The sequence below is a fragment of the Rhineura floridana genome, chromosome 1 (genome assembly GCF_030035675.1).
Source record: "Rhineura floridana isolate rRhiFlo1 chromosome 1, rRhiFlo1.hap2, whole genome shotgun sequence".
In the NCBI taxonomy this organism is placed as follows: Eukaryota; Metazoa; Chordata; class Lepidosauria; order Squamata; family Rhineuridae; genus Rhineura; species Rhineura floridana.
The window spans coordinates 136489062-136506905 of NC_084480.1; the positions used below are offsets into that span (position 1 = coordinate 136489062).

The following is a 17844-nucleotide window of genomic DNA, read 5'->3' on the forward strand; positions in this document are numbered from 1 at the left end:
CAATATCTGGAGGGCCACAGGTCAGCACTCCTGCGTTTTCCTATTAGAGGCGGACACAGAACTCTGGAGTTAGTTATTGAAAGGACTACCAGTTCTTCCTGAAGTAATCAGCTTTTATCTTCTAAGCATGTATGCATGTTCATAAATGAGACAACAGCATGTCATGAACTTGAAAGGAGCCCAAGCATCTGCAACATTTATTGTGTATGTTTTCCACATTATGAAAATGATGAGTAAGTGTAGAAAACAGCCCTTGAGGCACTAATTATGAAAAGGGTTACATTAAGTAAGTACTGACCATGAAGCCTGGTAATAGTGGTTGGGTAAATTTTGTTTTGAAGGTATACAACAACTGCTTTGAGCTGGCATTATAGAAAGAAAGCTGACCTGAAGAGAGAAAAGCAGGTTAATACTTCTAATAAAGTTCAGCTTATATGTAATATATATATATATATTTATTAATACAAGTTCTCAACAGTTTGGGTTTTATAGTTAGGAACAAGATTCAGTCCCTGCAGAAGAACATTTGCTGACAGCCCTCATTCACCATCAGCAAGTAACAAGTTATTCTAGGAAGTCTTGCTTCCAAAAGAGAAGTGTAGGACAGAGTAAAGGTTACTGAATACAGAATTAACTCCTAAGTAATTCTCCAAGGAGTTGTTTCTATAAAAACAAAAATCAGTCTAGTCCAACATTGGCTTAGTTTGCATGTAATTTTAAACCAGATTTAGTGCTAGGTGCACAAACAACAGTAAGTACCAGAAACATTGGCCTCACATGCTTCACCCCCTTCCTTCTGTGTGGCCAGCAGAATGATTTATCTAAACTGCTCCCATCTCTTGCCGTTTCCCACTTCATCCCTTTCTTTGTGCATCATGTCTTTTAGAATGAAAACCTGGGGCAGGGATATTTGTAAGCCATACCGAGAACCTTTCCAGCTAAGGGGTGCCACGAATCGGTAAAAATGGGGGGGGGGGGTCAAGGGTGGTGTGTGTGAATGCCATTAACTCCCCTGCCCCCGACCTCCCTGCCCCCCCAATTCTAGCAGTGACTAAGCGGGTTAGCCCTTAGAAAACAAAACTTTCTCAAACCGTTGAGGGTCAAACTGCATGCAACTCCGAACCACATGTAGTGCCCTCCTACCCAGTTTTTAAACAAAATGTAAATTTATGTGGACATTGCAATCTGGCATGCAAGTCTCCTCTGCTGAAAATCACCCATCAGCTGTTTTCCACCATGAGGAGGAAAGCTGTGAGGAATTTGCATGGTTTTTATGTTATAACCATCTTCGTTAAGCACAATATTCTTGTTGTACTCTGAAAAAGGCAGCCTGTAAATCCAAGCATTTCCAAAACTTGGTTCACAAATGTTATTTTAGCTCTCTCATTCACAGTTTTGAAGACTCCAGTTACCTCCATCAAAGTCACAATAGACTCCTATCCTGTCTGGAACAGAGACATCTAGCGATTTTGCTTTGTTGTTGTGTTTGGCTGCAAATGTAGTCTGCAGCCAGTTATTTACATGTACACACCAGCTTGTATTAGTCTTTCCTAGCTGATCAAACTTCCCCAAATTTTTATATGCTACTCCCACACTGTAGGATTTGCAGTCCTTCTGGGCTTTTACTTCCCAGTAGTGTTGTCCATTCTCAATAGTAGTATCTCCTGAAACGAAACAGAGAAGCATCAATGAACACTTCAAGGAAGTTCAGGCTGCCCAAAGCTTAAGAGCGCACCCAAATTGTTCAAGAATCAGAAACATCATTCATGAGAACAGATTACATTTGCCAGTGAAAATCTCCACTCTTTTTGGTATTCTGTAGGTTCTCATAAAAATTAAGAAGGCTTACAAACGACACTTACCCAATACTGTGTATGATTCCCCGGTAAATCTATCTCTGCTGCCCCTTATCAAAGGTGAGCGTGAGCTAACTGATGACCGCTTTGGAGATGGAGTCCCACTTCTGTAAGATGACAAAAAATGAGTTTGTACTGAACTGTTGTATACAACAGAACAGAGGCAATGGTAATAAGTTAGTCTGAACACTAGATTAAACAAACAAATGCCAAGTTTCACAGAAGCATTTATAGTCATGTATGTTCACATGCTGTTAGAGGGGTTCATTCAGCTAGCCATGCTGAAAGTCTCTATATTCATACAAACAGCCATGAAGAGGAGGACAGTAGAAAAACCATACTAAGGCAACAGAAAAGTTACTGAAGTCTGGGAGGGATATGTGCAGGGCAGGAATGAATGAGTATGGAGTGTCATTTTGAAAGAGAGTATCCTTAAAAAAAATGCCCAAGTTTGGTCTGATTAGAACTGAGTATCTTCAAACCAGACAGACACGCAATCCCAATATTACATTAGCAGTCTTCTCTGTGCCTCTGGTGTAATCTTATAGCTTTTGGAATTGCACTGATTGCAGTCAATATACCTCAGTTTAAAAAGTTTTCTGGTGGATAGCCCAAGTGCATGAGATGTTTAAGCAGATGTATCATTTCTGGTTTCAAAATGAAGTTCTACTGTGAACCCTGAAGACATTTATTTAACACAACACTGAAAAGGCTTTGGATCAAACAAATAGAAAGAAAGTTACTTACCAAAAGAAAAAAGAAATAAGTGAAGCATGAAAAGACAGCAAAGCCAAGAAATTAAAAGCATATAATCAGGGGAGAAAGAAAGGTGACACAACAACATTTGAGCCTACTCCAAGTACATTGTTACTATGAAGCCTGCTACCTTCTGTTTTCTACCATGAAAGAAACCTTAGGTTTGCTGCCAATGTTTTAAATGTTGAAAAATAGCATGTTCATTCAAAAGTTGCTGCATTTGATACAAGAAAGGCACAGACTCAGATTAACTCTCCCCCCCCACCAGATCTACCCAAATTGTGACATGCTATTTTTCAGGTAAATGCTCTAAGATCCCTTCACCCAGGAGATGTCCTTGATATTAGCAGCCTTTACAAGCACACAGTTGCATTTATTGTATTTTATATTGGTACATTTGAAGCCATTTATCACCTACATGATTTAATACAAACCAAATTCCCTGTATTTAATTGTACTTTAGCAGTGCCACGATCTATGCCAGGGTTTTGATTTGGTAAGTATAAGACTGTATAAGTACCACTGCCATTTCTGTAGCATTTTATTTGTTCAAGTCAAGTAAAAGAATAAGGTAGTTCTTTAGCCAACATGCATTCTCAGAGAAAACATGCATTATAATTGCAAAGTCAAAATATTCATTTGGTCAGGGTTGGTCAGGAAAGCCAGATTAATTACCAATTCTGTATGTCTAACTCTAGCTACATCTCCAGAAGGCAGAATGCACCAAGGCTGAAATCCACACTGCAGCAGATACACGGATAACCCATGGTCTTCTTGTCCCTTTCTCCAGTAATGACCGAAAAATGTATCATCATGCTGCAAGAATATCCACCTCACTTGACTGGCTACTGCTCTCAGTGTGACAACATTACACATTAACTGAAGTCAATGGAAGAGGGTAATTAGATGAGGGTGTGGTTTTTTGGCGACATCCCCTTATGTGTCAAACAGCTAGTTCCAGCCTGAAGTACTCCTTCATGAGGGAAAATTACTTAATGAAGAGAATGTCAGATTTTTAGATTTTCCCTAAGAAAATAGACTATACAAGATGGTTTTGAAGGAGCAATTATGTCTGCTTAGTTCTGGCTGAATCAGATTGGACCATTGGTCTCACCTGAAGGGTGATTTTCCTATGAGTACGGACATCACAGCGCGATGTGTTAGCTCCACCTATCGTGCGAAGGCAAGAACGTCTTTGAAGTCAAGACTAGGGGCGTCAGGCCCCTCCCACTCTCCAGTTCATTCGCAGCGAGTCTAAGGAGAAATATCTAAAGATACAAGAACAAGGCTAACAGACCTGGCAGCAGGAAAATAACACAATAGTACCATGCATAGTAACATGACTGCAACATAGCGGTATAACAGAACTAGAAGTCTTGACTTCACTCTTAAATTTAAATATAATAGCGTAACAGTAATATACAACACATTAAAAAATATATAGTCATCCTCCAACTGGGAGGGTCGTGATGTCCGTACTCATAGGAAAATCACCCTTCAGGTGAGACCAATGGTCCATTTTCCCTATGAGTCCGGCCATCACAGTGGGATGTACCACAGCAGCCCATACAGGGAGGGACCACCCACGTGTTAATCCTTATTAAGAACCTGTTGCAACACTCGTCTGCCGAAAGAAGCGTCAGCAGAGGCATAACGATCAATTTTATAATGCCTTATAAACGAGTGTGGGGTAGACCAGACTGCAGCCCTACAAATATCGGCAACAGGAGCATTAGTGGCAAAAGCAGCCGAAGTGGCAGCTGACCTGGTAGAATGAGCCGTTATACTAGGTGGAACTGACAGCTTCAGGGACTCATATGCTAAAGTAATGCATGCCCTTAACCAATGAGATAAGGTACAATTGGATACTTTATGCCCCATAGACCTTGGATGAAAGGATACAAACAGAGACTCCGTTCTTCGAATCTCTTGGGTCCTAGACAGGTATGTCTTGAGAGCCCTCCGAACATCCAACGAATGCCAAGCCTTCTTGAGCGGATGGGTAGGATTTGGGCAAAAGGAAGGTAAAACAATGTCCTGGTTGCAATGAAAAACTGAATCGACCTTGGGACGGAAGGATCAGTCTTCAGCACAACAGAGTCCTTATGGAAGACGCAGAGGTGTCGAGGTGCCAACTCCGAAACGCGTCTGGCAGATGTGATTGCGATCAGAAACAAGACCTTGAAGGACAGCATACGTAGGGGCACAGACCTGATGGGTTCAAACGGAGGGCGTTGCAAAGCCTGCAGAACCTTCGGCAAACTCCATGAAGGGAACCGATGGACAACAGGCGGAGAGCGTAGGGCGACTCCCCTCAAAAAGCGTTTGATGAACGGATGTGAGGAAATAGGAGCTCCAGGGGAGGACACTGAGAGAATGGACGACAGAGTGGACGCATGTCAACGTAGAGTGTTGGGTCGAAGTCCCATCATAAAGCCGCTATGAAGAAATTGCAGCACCTGATGCACAGTGGCTTGGGATGGATCATGGTGGTGGGACTGACACCACTTGGAGAAAGCCACCCAGGTATGTTGATAAATACGAGTGGTAGATGGTCTTCTCGAGGCCAAAATAATATCAATCACTGCGTCAGACAGTCCAGCTGACCTCAAATGTCCCCATTCAAACGCCACGCTGTTAGATTGAGCCAAGTAGGGTCCTGATGCAGTACTGGACCCTGGGATAGAAGGTCTGGCCTGACTGGAAGTGTCCAAGGATCCATAATTGACATTGCCAGAAGATCTGAAAACCACGGTCGGCGTGGCCAAAATGGTGCTATCAGAACCAGCTGTGCCCTCTCGGTTCGCGCCTTCCTCAAGGTTTTGGCTAACAATGGTATGGGAGGAAAGGCATACAATAGACCGTCTGGCCACGGTGTTGTCAGAGCATCCACTGCTTCTGCTGTTGAGTCCAGGTATCGGGCAAAGTACCTGGGAAGCTGGCAATTGCGACTGGAAGCAAACAGGTCGACTGAGAGGGCGCCGAACCAACATTGGAGACGATGGAAAATGGCCGGATGAAGTTTCCATTCTCCCGGAAATACCTGTTGTCTGCTGAGCCAGTCTGCTGTCACATTCGAAATCCCTCTGAGATGTTCTGCTTTCAGGGATTGTAGATGTTGTTCTGCCCAGACAAAAATGAGGGAGGCTAAGTCCTGCAGGGGACGAGACCTGGTGCCCCCTTGTCTGTTCAAATGTGATTTTACACACGTGTTGTCTGTTCGAATGAGCACATGGTCCAAAGGGAACAGAGACTGAAAATGACGTAGAGCTAAGTGGACAGCCTTTAGCTCCAGCCAGTTGATGCTTTGAGTTTGCTCCGCAGTGGACCAAACCCCCTGAACGTACTGGGAGTTGCAGTGGGCTCCCCAACCGATGAGGCTGGCATCTGTGGTTACAACGGTTCTGCGGGGTTCTCTGAACGACGTGCCCTTGGAGAGGTGTTGAACCTTGGTCCACCAGCGGAAGGAGAGGCGCAGTGCGGGGCTCAAACGAACTTTGCGATGGTTGGTGCTGGCAATGTCCTGTTGAAACGGCAACAGAGTCCATTGAAGGTGTCGAGTGTGTGCTCGAGCCCATGGCACAATGTGGATGGTAGAAATGAACATCCCGAGCGTTCTGGCAAGAAGCATGACGTCTGCGGATGTTTGTTGCATCAGGGACCTTGCGATGTTTGTGATGGCAGTGATGTGATCTGGAGCCAAGAAGACCATTGCCTGCAGGGTGTCCAACATTGCCCCTAGATGTAGTAGGCGTTGGGTTGGTTGGAGATGGCTTTTGTCGAAGTTGACAAGCCAGCCGTAGGCCTGCAAAACATTGAGGGTGGTCATTAAGTGATGATGAGCCAGCTCCTCAGACTTGGCCCGTATTAACAGATCATCCAGACATGGGTAGATATGAACCCCTTGGGTCCGGAGGTAAGCCACTAGGATGAGTAGCACCTTGGTAAACACTCTTGGAGCAGAGGACAGGCCGAATGGCATCGCTCTATATTGAAAGTGCTGGTGGCCAAAAGCAAACCGAAGAAACTTCCTGTGAGCTATACAAATGGGCACATAGAGATACGCTTCCTTAAGGTCGATAGAAGCCAGGAAGTCTCCTTCATGCAGACTCTCCGTAATGGAATGGAGTGATTCCATTTTGAACCTGTGATATGTTACAAAACGGTTGACAAACTTGAGGTCCAATACCGCCCTCCATGATAAATCTCGTTTTGGGACAGCAAATAGGAGGGAGTACACCCCTTCCGACCTCTCAGTTGTGGGAACTGGCTCTATCGCCGCTATGTCCAAGAGGTGGTAGATAGCTGTCTGCATGATGTTGTGCCTGGCTGGTGCCCTTGGGCAAGGGGACGGATGGAATCTGTCTGATGGGGTTGCCCAGAACTCTATGGCATAGCCATAACTGAAAAGGTCCCTGATCCAGGAGACCGTAGTAAGGCGCAGCCATCGATCTCCAAAATTAAGTAATCTGCCACCTATGGGGAGGGCGTTAAGACTACTTGCGTAGGCGAGGGCCTCCCTTATATGAGGACGATGAGTTGCCCCTGCGCCCTTGGTACTCACCTCTGCCCTGGAAGCGTCGGTTCCAGGAGCCCCTGAATGCGTTGGGATCATAGGATCTGAAGTCGCGGCCGCGGCCTCATCCTCCTGGCCGCGTTCCTCGAAAGGGCTGGTTAGAACGGAAGGAAGGAAATCGCCTGAAGGGCCTGTGGTCGCTGTTCTTGACTGTGGCCAGAACCGGTTTGTGGGCGTCTTTTGGATCAACCAGCACTGCCTTTAGAGCTTCCTCGCCGAAGAGTAGAGATGCGGAGTAAGGAGCCCTGGACAGATTCAATCTGGCCGCTGAATCAGCTTGCCAGTGGCGAAGCCAGAGGGTGCGACGAGCGACTATTTGAGCCGTCATGGCTCGTGCCCCTAATTGAGTGGCATCCAAAGTGGCATCGGCCACAAAAGCTGCTGTCTTACGCAATTTCAATAGTGCTCTTCTGAGGGCGACAGGATCAGGGTTAGCGTCCTCTAGGTGGTCATCCAGCCACATCATAGATGCTCTGGAGAAGATGGAGGCTGAAGCGGAGGCACGCATGGCTAGGGCAGTGGCCTCGTGATTCTTGCGGAGGGCGAAGTCTATTCGTCGCTCAGTAGTGTCTTCTAGGTGGGATTCCCCTTCCCTGGGCAAAAGAGATCGTGAAACGAGGCGAGCGATTGGTTCATCTATGACAGGGACATCTAACTTGGTGGCAAAGTCTGGGGCTAGGGCGTAAAGTCTGTCAGCCAGGTTCTTGAAGCGTCGAGCTTTGAGTGGATGGGCCCATTCTTCAGAGGCTAATTTGGCAATTGGGTCCGGCACCGGGATGTAGTGTTCAGTAGGTGCAGGGGATTTGAGGACCTTGGCCCCTTTGATAGCTGGGGTGGACGAAGTTGAAGGCGCTGTCTGGAGACCAAGAGTATTAACTACCCTGCGTGCCAGGGGCTGATAGTCTGAGGCATTAAACAAGCGATATGATGTATCCTCCTCATGATCTGAATAGTCGCTCCAGTCATCTCCTTCAACGTGGTCATTGAAGGTTGACTCCTCCGCATACGAGGCTTCGTCAATACATCTGCCTCTGGCTACATCAAAGGGGTTAGGTGAACAGGAAGGGTGAGTTTCATGACACGCACGATGTTCCATGTTGAGTTGAGGTATGGCAGGAACTTGTGGTAGCGACTGCATTTGGGTAAAAAATGCCAGCATGGCTTGAAGTTGGGAGAGGAAATCAGGAGACAGCTGCAGCCCGGATGTGGCAGATGTATGTGCCTGAGGAGCTATTGGAACAGATGTTTGGGGCGGTAAATCGGAGGAAGGTTCGTTTGTCGAATACTGAGCGGGAAAGCCAACAAATTCTTCCTCGTCAGAGGAAGCAGCAGGGGAATGGAGAATATCGCTTATGTGTGCCTGAGGTGCTGTGGTGGTGGTTGGCACAGAGACGTAACGTGGGCGCTTTGGTTTGCTATGGCTGGAAAGATGTTTTGTCTTAGCCAGGGCTTTGGCTTGTCTGGTCTTAGTCGTGTTAGAATGTTGTGGCTTGGCTGTTTGTGGCATGCCTGGCTGATCTGGCACCATATGGGTTGATTGCGGCATGCCTGGCTGTTCTGCCATCTTATATTAACTTGGGTACAGTACACTGCCACGGAGGGGGCAGGATGTAAAGACCCGAACTGGCTCAGCGTACGACCACGGAGGGGGTAGAATACACTGGCAGATGGCGGAGTGCACTGCCACAGAGGGGGCAGGATGCACTAAGGTATTAGCGTTAATATGTTATAGGCTGTATTTAGACTTAGCACACTCAGATTAGTGCTGTAGGCTGGGTTTCAGGTGTGGTACACGGCCCCAGAGGGGACAGGATATACCAATATAAATCAGATTTAGTACAAGTCAGCCACTAAGATTAAAGCTCCAGCCTTGATAATACAATCCAGCCACTAGGATTAAAGCTCCAGCCTTGATAATACCATTCAGCCACTAGGATTAAAGCTCCAGCCTTGATAATACAATCCAGCCACTAGGATTAAAGCTCCAGCCTTGATAATACCATTCAGCCACTAGGATTAAAGCTCCAGCCTTGATAATACAATCCAGCCACTAGGATTGGAGCTCCAGCCTTGATAATATAATCCAGCCACTAGGATTACAGCCACAGTAAATTTGTGTGCAAGTCAGCCCTGTGTAAGTCTGTTTGCAGCACCACAGTAAATTTGTGTGCAAGTGAGCCCTGTGTAAGTCTGTTTGCAGCACGTATATAACACACATACGGATAGATAGCCTGCAGGGAAGGTATCCAATGGTTAATAAAGGGTAACAAAAAAGGCGGGAATTTTGAATTCAAAAAATGGCGCCCGGAAAAAAGGGCGGGAAAAAACAATAAAAAAAGGCAGAGAGAGAAGGAGCAATGGCGGCCATCTGGGGACGAAGTGGGGGGAAGGGCTGTCCAGCACACACTAGCAGGGGGAGCCGCGGGGCCGATAACCGCACTAGCGGCTCCAAAAAACCCCCAAAAAGAAAGTGCAGATAGAAGCCTGTGAGGGATAAGGCAGCAGGAGGCAAGCCGCTGCCGGGAACAGGGTTAGCCGCGGCGAAACTAACATGCCGAGAAAAGCCTGTGAGGCAGAACCCTGGTAGGTTAAAAAAGGTTGGAGGGAGCCGCAGCCGCAGGCTCCCGCCTCGGAGAGAACGGCAGCTACGGTCTCTTCAAGGGCTCCACAGAGCGTGACTTGAGTAAAAGCAGAACCGCTACGGGAGAGAAAAGGCTGCGATCTCCCGAAGCTCAAAACGGCCAAAAAACACAGAACACCGCAGCCGCGGTCTCTGTGGGGGTCGCCAGACAAGCAGGAGAGAGAACGAAAATAAAATGTTAAAGCCAAATCAGGGAGAACCGCAGCTGCGGTCTTTGAGGGAAAAAACCTCTAACAAGCAACAGAGGTAAGTGAAAGTAGGGAAAGAAGGACTGGGAAGACACACAAGCGACGCTGGGTTCGCACCCAGTCAAAACAAATAAACAAATACAAAAACAACTTAGCTAAATGCAACGCGATAGGATCTCAATGATAAGTTTTCCAATCTTGTTCGTACGAAGGCAAGAATGAACTGGGGAGTGGGAGGGGCCTGACGCCCCTGTCTTGACTTCAAAGACATTCTTGCCTTTGCACGATAGGTGGAGCTAACACATCGCGCTGTGATGGCCGGACTCATAGGGAAAAGTATCCATTTACTACAAACTGGAAAGTGACAGACTAGGCCTACAGTCCCATCACAGCGGAGGATATGACCCACTACACACTACAAAATACTTTGGAGGCATCAGTATTATCTATTTGGGGGGAAAGAATAGTGCATTTTCAATTTTCTACATTTAGTGTCAGTGGTTCTCATTTTGTAAATTGTTGGAAGTTATATACTGGCTTGGATGCATTTACACAGAAGCAGTGGCACGTCTACTGGTAAAGGCTGCTGGACTGATTCATGCTAACTTCAGAGGAGAGCAAGAATTGAAAGGAAAATATTAGAGATTAAAAGCTGGAGGCTGAACCCTATGGCTCGAAGAGGCACACTGTCACCTTGTATTGTTCTTCAGAAGGGTAATCTGGCAACTGTCAGACAAAAATAGGTAGTTAAAAAGCTACTCTGTGGCACATACAGACTCTTTAAAAAATCCTTAGTATTTAAAACCACTTCAAAACTATTTTCTGATAACTACAGTATCCGCATGCTATTCAAATAACAAACACTACTTGCTTACAAATTAATGGAAAATATTTTAAGGAGAAATCTCCTTAAAAATATATTTGTATGTGTTAAACCTTATTTGAGTTTTACAGCAGTTTTATTGATTTAACTCACTGCATTACTGGCTCCTTTTGCACAGTTGGGGAGGGGTAGGTGAGAAATAAAGGATGAAGGTCCTGTTATTATGGACCAGAGCTCTGCAATGGTCTGATCTGGCCACGGTGACATATGCTTTAGTTACATCCCGTTTAGATTACTGTAACATGCTCTACATGGAGCTGCCTCTGAAGACTGTTCAGAAACTTCAGTTGGTACAATGTGCTGCAGCCAGAATTCTAACTGGGGCTGGTTACAGGGACCATACTACCTCCCTGTTAAAAAAGCTGCACTGGTTGCCAGTCTGTTTCCGGACACAATTCAAAGTGCTGGTGATGACCTATAAAGCCCTATACGGCTTAGGTCCAGGCTATTTATCAGACCGCATCTCCCTGTATGAGCCTGCCCGGGCCCTGAGATCCTCAGGAGAGGCCCTTCTCTCGATACCCACATCTTCTCAAGTACGACTAGTGGGGACGCGTGAGAGGGCCTTCTCGGTGGCTGCCCCTAGGCTTTGGAATTCCCTTCCTAGGGAGGTAAGAATGACCCCCTCTTTGCAGTCCTTCCGCCGACAAGCAAAGACCTTCCTATTCCAACAAGCCTTTGGAATTGAAGGCTAAGGATAGGGCGTGAAGGGTGCTGCATTGCTAATGTCTAATATATAATTTTTAAACTAGTTTGAACTTTTTTAGCTATATGTGTGTATGGTTTTAATACTGGAAATAGTTTAATCTTATTTTAATGTAGACTTTGTATGTTTTTAATTATATGTATTTTTATCTGGAAGCCACCATGAGTCCCAGTTTTGGGAAAATGGTGGGGTATAAATAAAGACAATAATAATAATAATAATAATGCTCCTAAAGCATGGAGCCTTCTCCCTCATACAGAAAACACTTTCTGGAAAATGAAAACATGGTCAAACATTTGAGTAAGCTGTAGCTCAATGGTAAAACACAGGCCTTGAATGTAGGAAAGCTGCCATCACCCAGTGTAGATCAGTATTCTTCAACAACATCTGGGGACCCAAGGTTGTACTACAACTCCCATCATCTCCTACAATTGATCATGCTGTCTGGGGATGATGGGAGTTGTAGTCCAACATCATCTGGGGACCCAAGGCTGAAGAATAGTGATGTAGATAGTACTGAGCTATAGGCATTACTAATCTGACTCTATATACTGTTCCTATGATTATGGAAGTCATGCATCGTTGTTATATGCCTTCAAGTCAATTACAACTTATGGCGACCCTATGAATCAGCAACCTCCAATAGCATCTATTATAAACCCCCTGTTATGGACACAGAAGTCATCACAGAAAGTTTGTCATCATAGTAGTAATGTCAGGAATATAAAACTACACAGAAGTAGAGCATGCACCATTTGCTTATAGTGCCTTTTACAGAACCCATTGTTGGTAAAAGTACAATTTGAACTTCACAGAACTCTTCTAGGCAGCCTATGAACACTGGTCTTTGCAATCATTGTATGCCCTCTAAGATCTGAGTCATACTTGCAACACAAAACTAGTTTTCAGCATCTGAAAAGGCTTGTTTAATTAACACACACTCAACAGAAAAACACTGACCAAACCAGTGTTTCTCAAACAGTGCCTGCAGTTGCACTACTAGAACATACATATGCAGATCACTATCCGTACCCTCCCCTCCCTCAGTGGTTTTCCCAGATTGCCTTCCACTTTCTCCATAAGCATCCTATCACTTGCTTCAATGGCTTGGTATTTCGATGGGAACGCATCTGCTTGCTCCCAAACCATGCTATTCCTATAGTGCAGGATGGCACATTCCTCATACCAATTAATTGGTTATTTTTGGAATCTGGCATTTGTGGAAATATATGGTATGCCAAGCAAGTCCAATTTTGGGGTTGTTTTGCTGGATGACAGATACCCGCCATTCACAAATGTGCTAGATGCAAAACTGTTTAAAAGAAGTTTAAGAATTTCATTTTTTACCATAACATCTCAGAAAAGCTCCAAAAGAGAAATTGTTCTTTGCAGTCCAGACTTTATCTCACTGGAAGTATAAAATTAATGTTTGTTTTTTAAATTCCTAATTGATTGAAACTTCATTTGTGCTCCTTCATACCTCTAGCTTATGCAGAAAAAGATGCTTCTAGGGAGTAAATCATTTAAGCATGAGCCACATGACCAAATCACCTAAGGGGCATGTTCTTGAAATGATTACCAATATTATATCCCTATTTTGCAGCAGAGGAGGAATCACTTTTAGTAATGTACCCTTTTAGGGGAAAAATCAAACGTTAATAACCTTGCTATGTTTATGTTACTTTTTTCCAGAACAAGTGAATTCCTCATTTCTAACACAGGTTCAATGTTATTTGCTTCAACGGCTGCCTCAAAATGTTAGCAGCAAGTAGCTGCTGGCTACTTTCCTACCAAGTTTACTACCACTAAAATGGTAGCTTTACTATCAATTTAATCACATTTAGTGCGAGCTGGTTCATTACACTTAAGGCAATACGACTTTTAATTTCTTCTGCATATGTAGACACCACACCCGATAAATGAAATTTCTGTTTACTATGTCAGACTTTTATAAGACATCTACAAGTTATGTGAGAAGGGGTTCAGTTTTCCTTACCTGCCTTTGTTCTCTTTTCCTTTTATTTTGTTTTCTTGACTTTTGCCTCCTGTGGAATCCCACTCAACGAAGGAATCTTCAACTTTCAAGTTAAGATGAGATGATGAACCATCCAGATTAAATATAAGAGCTGCCCAAAGACAAGGTGCAAATCAAAAGGTTATTCACACCTTTCCCTAATGCAAAGTCTGAAGGAAGTTATCTTGAAATAGATCACCCAAATCCCTACCTCAGGAGAACCTACATGTAAGGCTGGGAGGTTTTAATACAACTCAGCAGTCAGACTGAGTCACTGTTCCTCATTTGAATTTGGTTGGAGGTAAATTTAATCTTTGTTACTGCCAACTAAGCAGAATGATTGAGGCTATGTTGCAGTGCTTGCCTTCATTTTTGTAAGCAGAACAACAGCTTCCTTACTAAACAGAACCCATTCAATTAGAATGCACTGGAGATGGCTCTTTAGTATTTCACAGCATACAAGCTTTGAAATTTCTCTCTGAAACATCAACAAGATGTTTGGATAATATAAATATACAGTATACTAACAGCACTGTGAACACACAGTTTTAAAGGTAAATCAGAAGTGCTCTCCTATAATTAAAATGAGAAAAAGGTACAATTGTAAAGAGTGACATAGGCTGAAATGCCAACAGTACTATCGGCGGTTATACAGCAGACATGGATAGTTTGCTCTCACTAGTGTGTCTTCCATTGCAGGCCCAAAGATAGTAGATGCAAAGCTAAGCAGTGTAGCTCTCTGAAAATGTTCGTCAGTACTTCTAATCTTAGGAGAGCAACATGTGGCAATACAACCAATTACAAATATTCATCTGCAAACTCAATTGTCAATGAGCCAAGTTCTTTTTAAATACAAAGCATCTACCAAGATTGCTGCCTAGCATTTCATTTTTAGATGGGCTCTACTGCTAGGATTATAATCCAGTGCGTCAAAGATGCCTTTAAATTTAAAAAATCAGAATGTTTTTATCCTCTCTATAGCAACGATTTACAACTAAAAACTTTCTAGAGTTTTTTTCACTGAAGTTCAAGTACAGGCACACAACTGTTTCAGATGGTAAACTGATCTGTACATTATCCCCCACAATCAGTGACATCTTCAATATGTTCACATTCAATCTAGGCTTGTAAGAGTTGTCATAAATTGAAAATAACCCCCAAAACAGATTGAGAGAATTGGCCCTTATGTGAAGTGTTCTATTTTCATTTGAGTAGTGCACTTTGCAAACTGCTCAATAACATCACAAAGCATGCCTTTCAGCAACAGGGCTACATTGGTATTGCTTTTTCATTTAAATGAGGTTTACTGCTAATTTTTCAAGATAAAAGTTAACAGAAATGGGAAAGTACGCAGATAGGCAACAACCTGACTGTTCTTTTTTTTTTTTTTACAATAATTTTTATTCAAATTTTCATAAAACATAGAAAACAAAATCATAACATTCAAAGACAAAAAACAAAACAAAACAAAAATGATTAAACAAAAAAAAATAAAATGTTGACTTCCCATTTGTCACATATCAAATCAGTTATAGGTCTACAATATATAACAATCCTGTCTCTTAAATCATATTATAAAATCACTTTCCTCCAGTAGTTATCTTAATTAATCATCAAATCTCATAAACATTACTTTATTCTTTCCACAAAAAGTCAAAGAGAGGTTTCAATTCTTTAAGAAATATATCTATCAATTTTTCTCCAAATAAACATGTCAATTAATCCATCTCGTTAATAATTATAATAATCTTATTGTCATAACCATAGTCCAAATAAACATTTCGATTAATCCATCTCATCAGAATCTGTTAGGTCCAATAATTTCAATAGCCATTATTCCATTATCCCTATTAGTTCCATCTTCCATCTTCAATAGTCCTGTTAAGTCCAGTAATTTCAGTGTCCAATCTTCCATTATCAGTATTCCATAATAATCTTGCTGTTGTAACCATAGTCATATAATAAGAGTCTGATGGGAATTTCCTCTATCCCAAATATTTTCTTGCCATCCATTCTGAATAAGTTGCTGAAATACTGTTGTAAAGTCATATCTGTGTTCTTCTTTTTTACAAAATGCACTGGCTCATCTCTTAAGAGTTTTTCCATTGTCACATGGCTGCAGTTAATTCCATAGATTTTCTCTATATCAAGCTCCATCACATCATTCCAGTCCAGAAGATTATCCAAGCCATTGATAACTTTATCTCTAATATCTTCATTAATTTCTTCAGAGATAACGTTAAATTCCAAACAGTAGATTTTATTTCTAAAATCCATAAACTCCAGATCTTTTTCCAATTCCACTTTTGTTCCAATCTCCAGGGCTTGTATCTTCCCTTTATTTTTTCTTTTCTCATCTCTGATCTCATTCTCCTCTCTCACAGGATCCCCTATTTCTTTAAGCTCCTGCGTCATTTTGCTCAGTTCAATTTTCAGCTCCTTACTACCCTGTCGCAGGGTTTGTTTCGTTATCTCAATCTCATCCATTATTTTCTGAAACATAGTTACTTCCAGATTCTCAGCCACTTTCTTGATTGCCATTTTTAAAACCACGAAAACAAAGCAAAACAAAAATAAAGAAGAACCACTTCTTATTTCAGCAACAATTGGGTTAATATTCCAGGCTTGATGACATCACAGTATAAACAGAGCAACCTGCCTTATCTCTCTATGTTCAAGAATGCAAAACAAATTTAGTTCCCAGCATCAGAACAGTTAGTGGCGTCGTGAAGAAGCAGATTCGTCAAAATAAAATAGACCAAAAAGAGAATAGTCCCAAACAATATAATATTCCTCGGAATAGAAATCAGGAATAGAAATCCCTCTTCTGTTTATATCTTTAGAATGCACTTCCAGGACAGCTTTTTGCGACAGAAACAGAGATAAGCTGTTAATTTCGTGAATAACAGAGAAGAGTTATAGCTCACCCAGAAGTTGTCCAAAGCCGATCAATCTGACAAATCTCCTTTTGCTGCAACAATTTAAACCAAGTAAAAAAAATAATAGAAAGAAGGGTGCTTGCCTGTTAGTCCGTTCTCTCTTTAAAGAAAAGATAAACGTATCGCTTAAACAGATAGAGCTTGTTCGGAAGTCCGTCCGGCATTGTTGGCTGGACCTTATCTCATAAATTAATGAAATCCAGTCCTCCCAACAAAAACAGGCTTTTGAGGTTGATCTCTACGTTTCTCCCTGCCCGGGAGAAATTTCATCAGTCAAAAAAAAAATGTTCTGACTGATTTATATCTGAATAAGCTTCTTTTGAGGCGGGAGCCCGTCCCAAAAGCAGGCACAAGCGAAGTCACCCTTCCCGGAAGTCCCAACCTGACTGTTCTGAAGAAATCGACTAGGTGTGAACCAGCCTGCTGGGAGGGTCCTAGTAAAACTTCTGATAATACTTATACAGCCATATTATGCCACCTATGTGCAACTGGTTTTCAAACACGGATGCATGTGTTCATTCATTCACCTAGGGAACGGCATTTTAAGAATCAGAACATAAGCATTGAACATTGTGAGAGAATACGAGCCTGATATCTGCCACATACCAACAGGCTTTTCACATTACATGGATATAGCTCTATAATAGTCCAAGCAGTTAAAAGTGTTTTATACTAAGAGTTGATGGCTTATAATTTCAAAAGTTTCCCATCAATGATGTACCACAGCACAGTCAGTGAAGGGATTTAGGGGAAAAAAAACCCAGCACCATTTATTAAGTGGGAGAGGCACCATTTAGCATTTTAATCTGAAATCAGTGCCATCCCCAGGCCAGAGTTTGCTTAGAAGCAGTACGTGCGCCAAGATTAGTGTTTTTCCTGGTACCATTACCATGTCAACAATTTTAAATAGTGATCCTTAAGACAATGAAAGTACTATATTCATCTTTATTCCCATTATTTTATTTATTTATTTATTTATTTCATTTATACCCTGCCTTTCTTTTCATGATAGAAACCCAAGGCGGCTTACATGTGGTTCCCAGTGTCGTGTCCAGGACTGGACTCAGGAACCAGACCAGTTGGTAAAAGCAATTCAGTCTTTATTAAAGTAATATCCAAACAGAAGCTATGCCTTCTCATGAAGCAACACAATAACACGTGTCCAGCGACATGCAAGAGAGTTGACAGAACAAGGAATCCCTGCTCCCCCTGACTCTTATAAAGGGGGATTTCTGGCACGAATTCTCTCACTCCGCCTCAAGGTGCTCTCTTCCACACCCCTCCT

General features: G+C 42.9%; 2 protein-coding genes across 4 annotated transcripts in view; both read right to left on the reverse strand.

The window, feature by feature from the left end:
• The window catches only part of FSD1L (fibronectin type III and SPRY domain containing 1 like), a 62892-nt gene that overhangs the window by 5753 nt on the left and 39295 nt on the right, over window positions 1-17844 (reverse strand). For 2 of the 3 annotated variants that reach the window (XM_061633100.1, XM_061633120.1), the window contains exons 9-13: window positions 13603-13732; window positions 10711-10743; window positions 1863-1963; window positions 1413-1664; window positions 299-387 (exon numbers count right to left, since the gene is read on the reverse strand). In XM_061633100.1, the coding sequence (XP_061489084.1) occupies window positions 299-387; window positions 1413-1664; window positions 1863-1963; window positions 10711-10743; window positions 13603-13732 (605 nt within the window). The remainder of the gene's footprint in view (window positions 1-298; window positions 388-1412; window positions 1665-1862; window positions 1964-10710; window positions 10744-13602; window positions 13733-17844) is intronic. The other variant, XM_061633110.1, reaches the window with a different exon arrangement.
• On the reverse strand, window positions 2022-7240 carry LOC133387734 (uncharacterized). Its single transcript, XM_061633135.1, has 2 exons — window positions 7177-7240; window positions 2022-6417 (listed from the first exon to the last, which is right to left on the reverse strand). Exons 1-2 carry the CDS (start codon window positions 7225-7227, stop codon window positions 5221-5223), a joined length of 1248 nt encoding a protein of 415 aa, XP_061489119.1. The 5' UTR covers window positions 7228-7240; the 3' UTR covers window positions 2022-5220.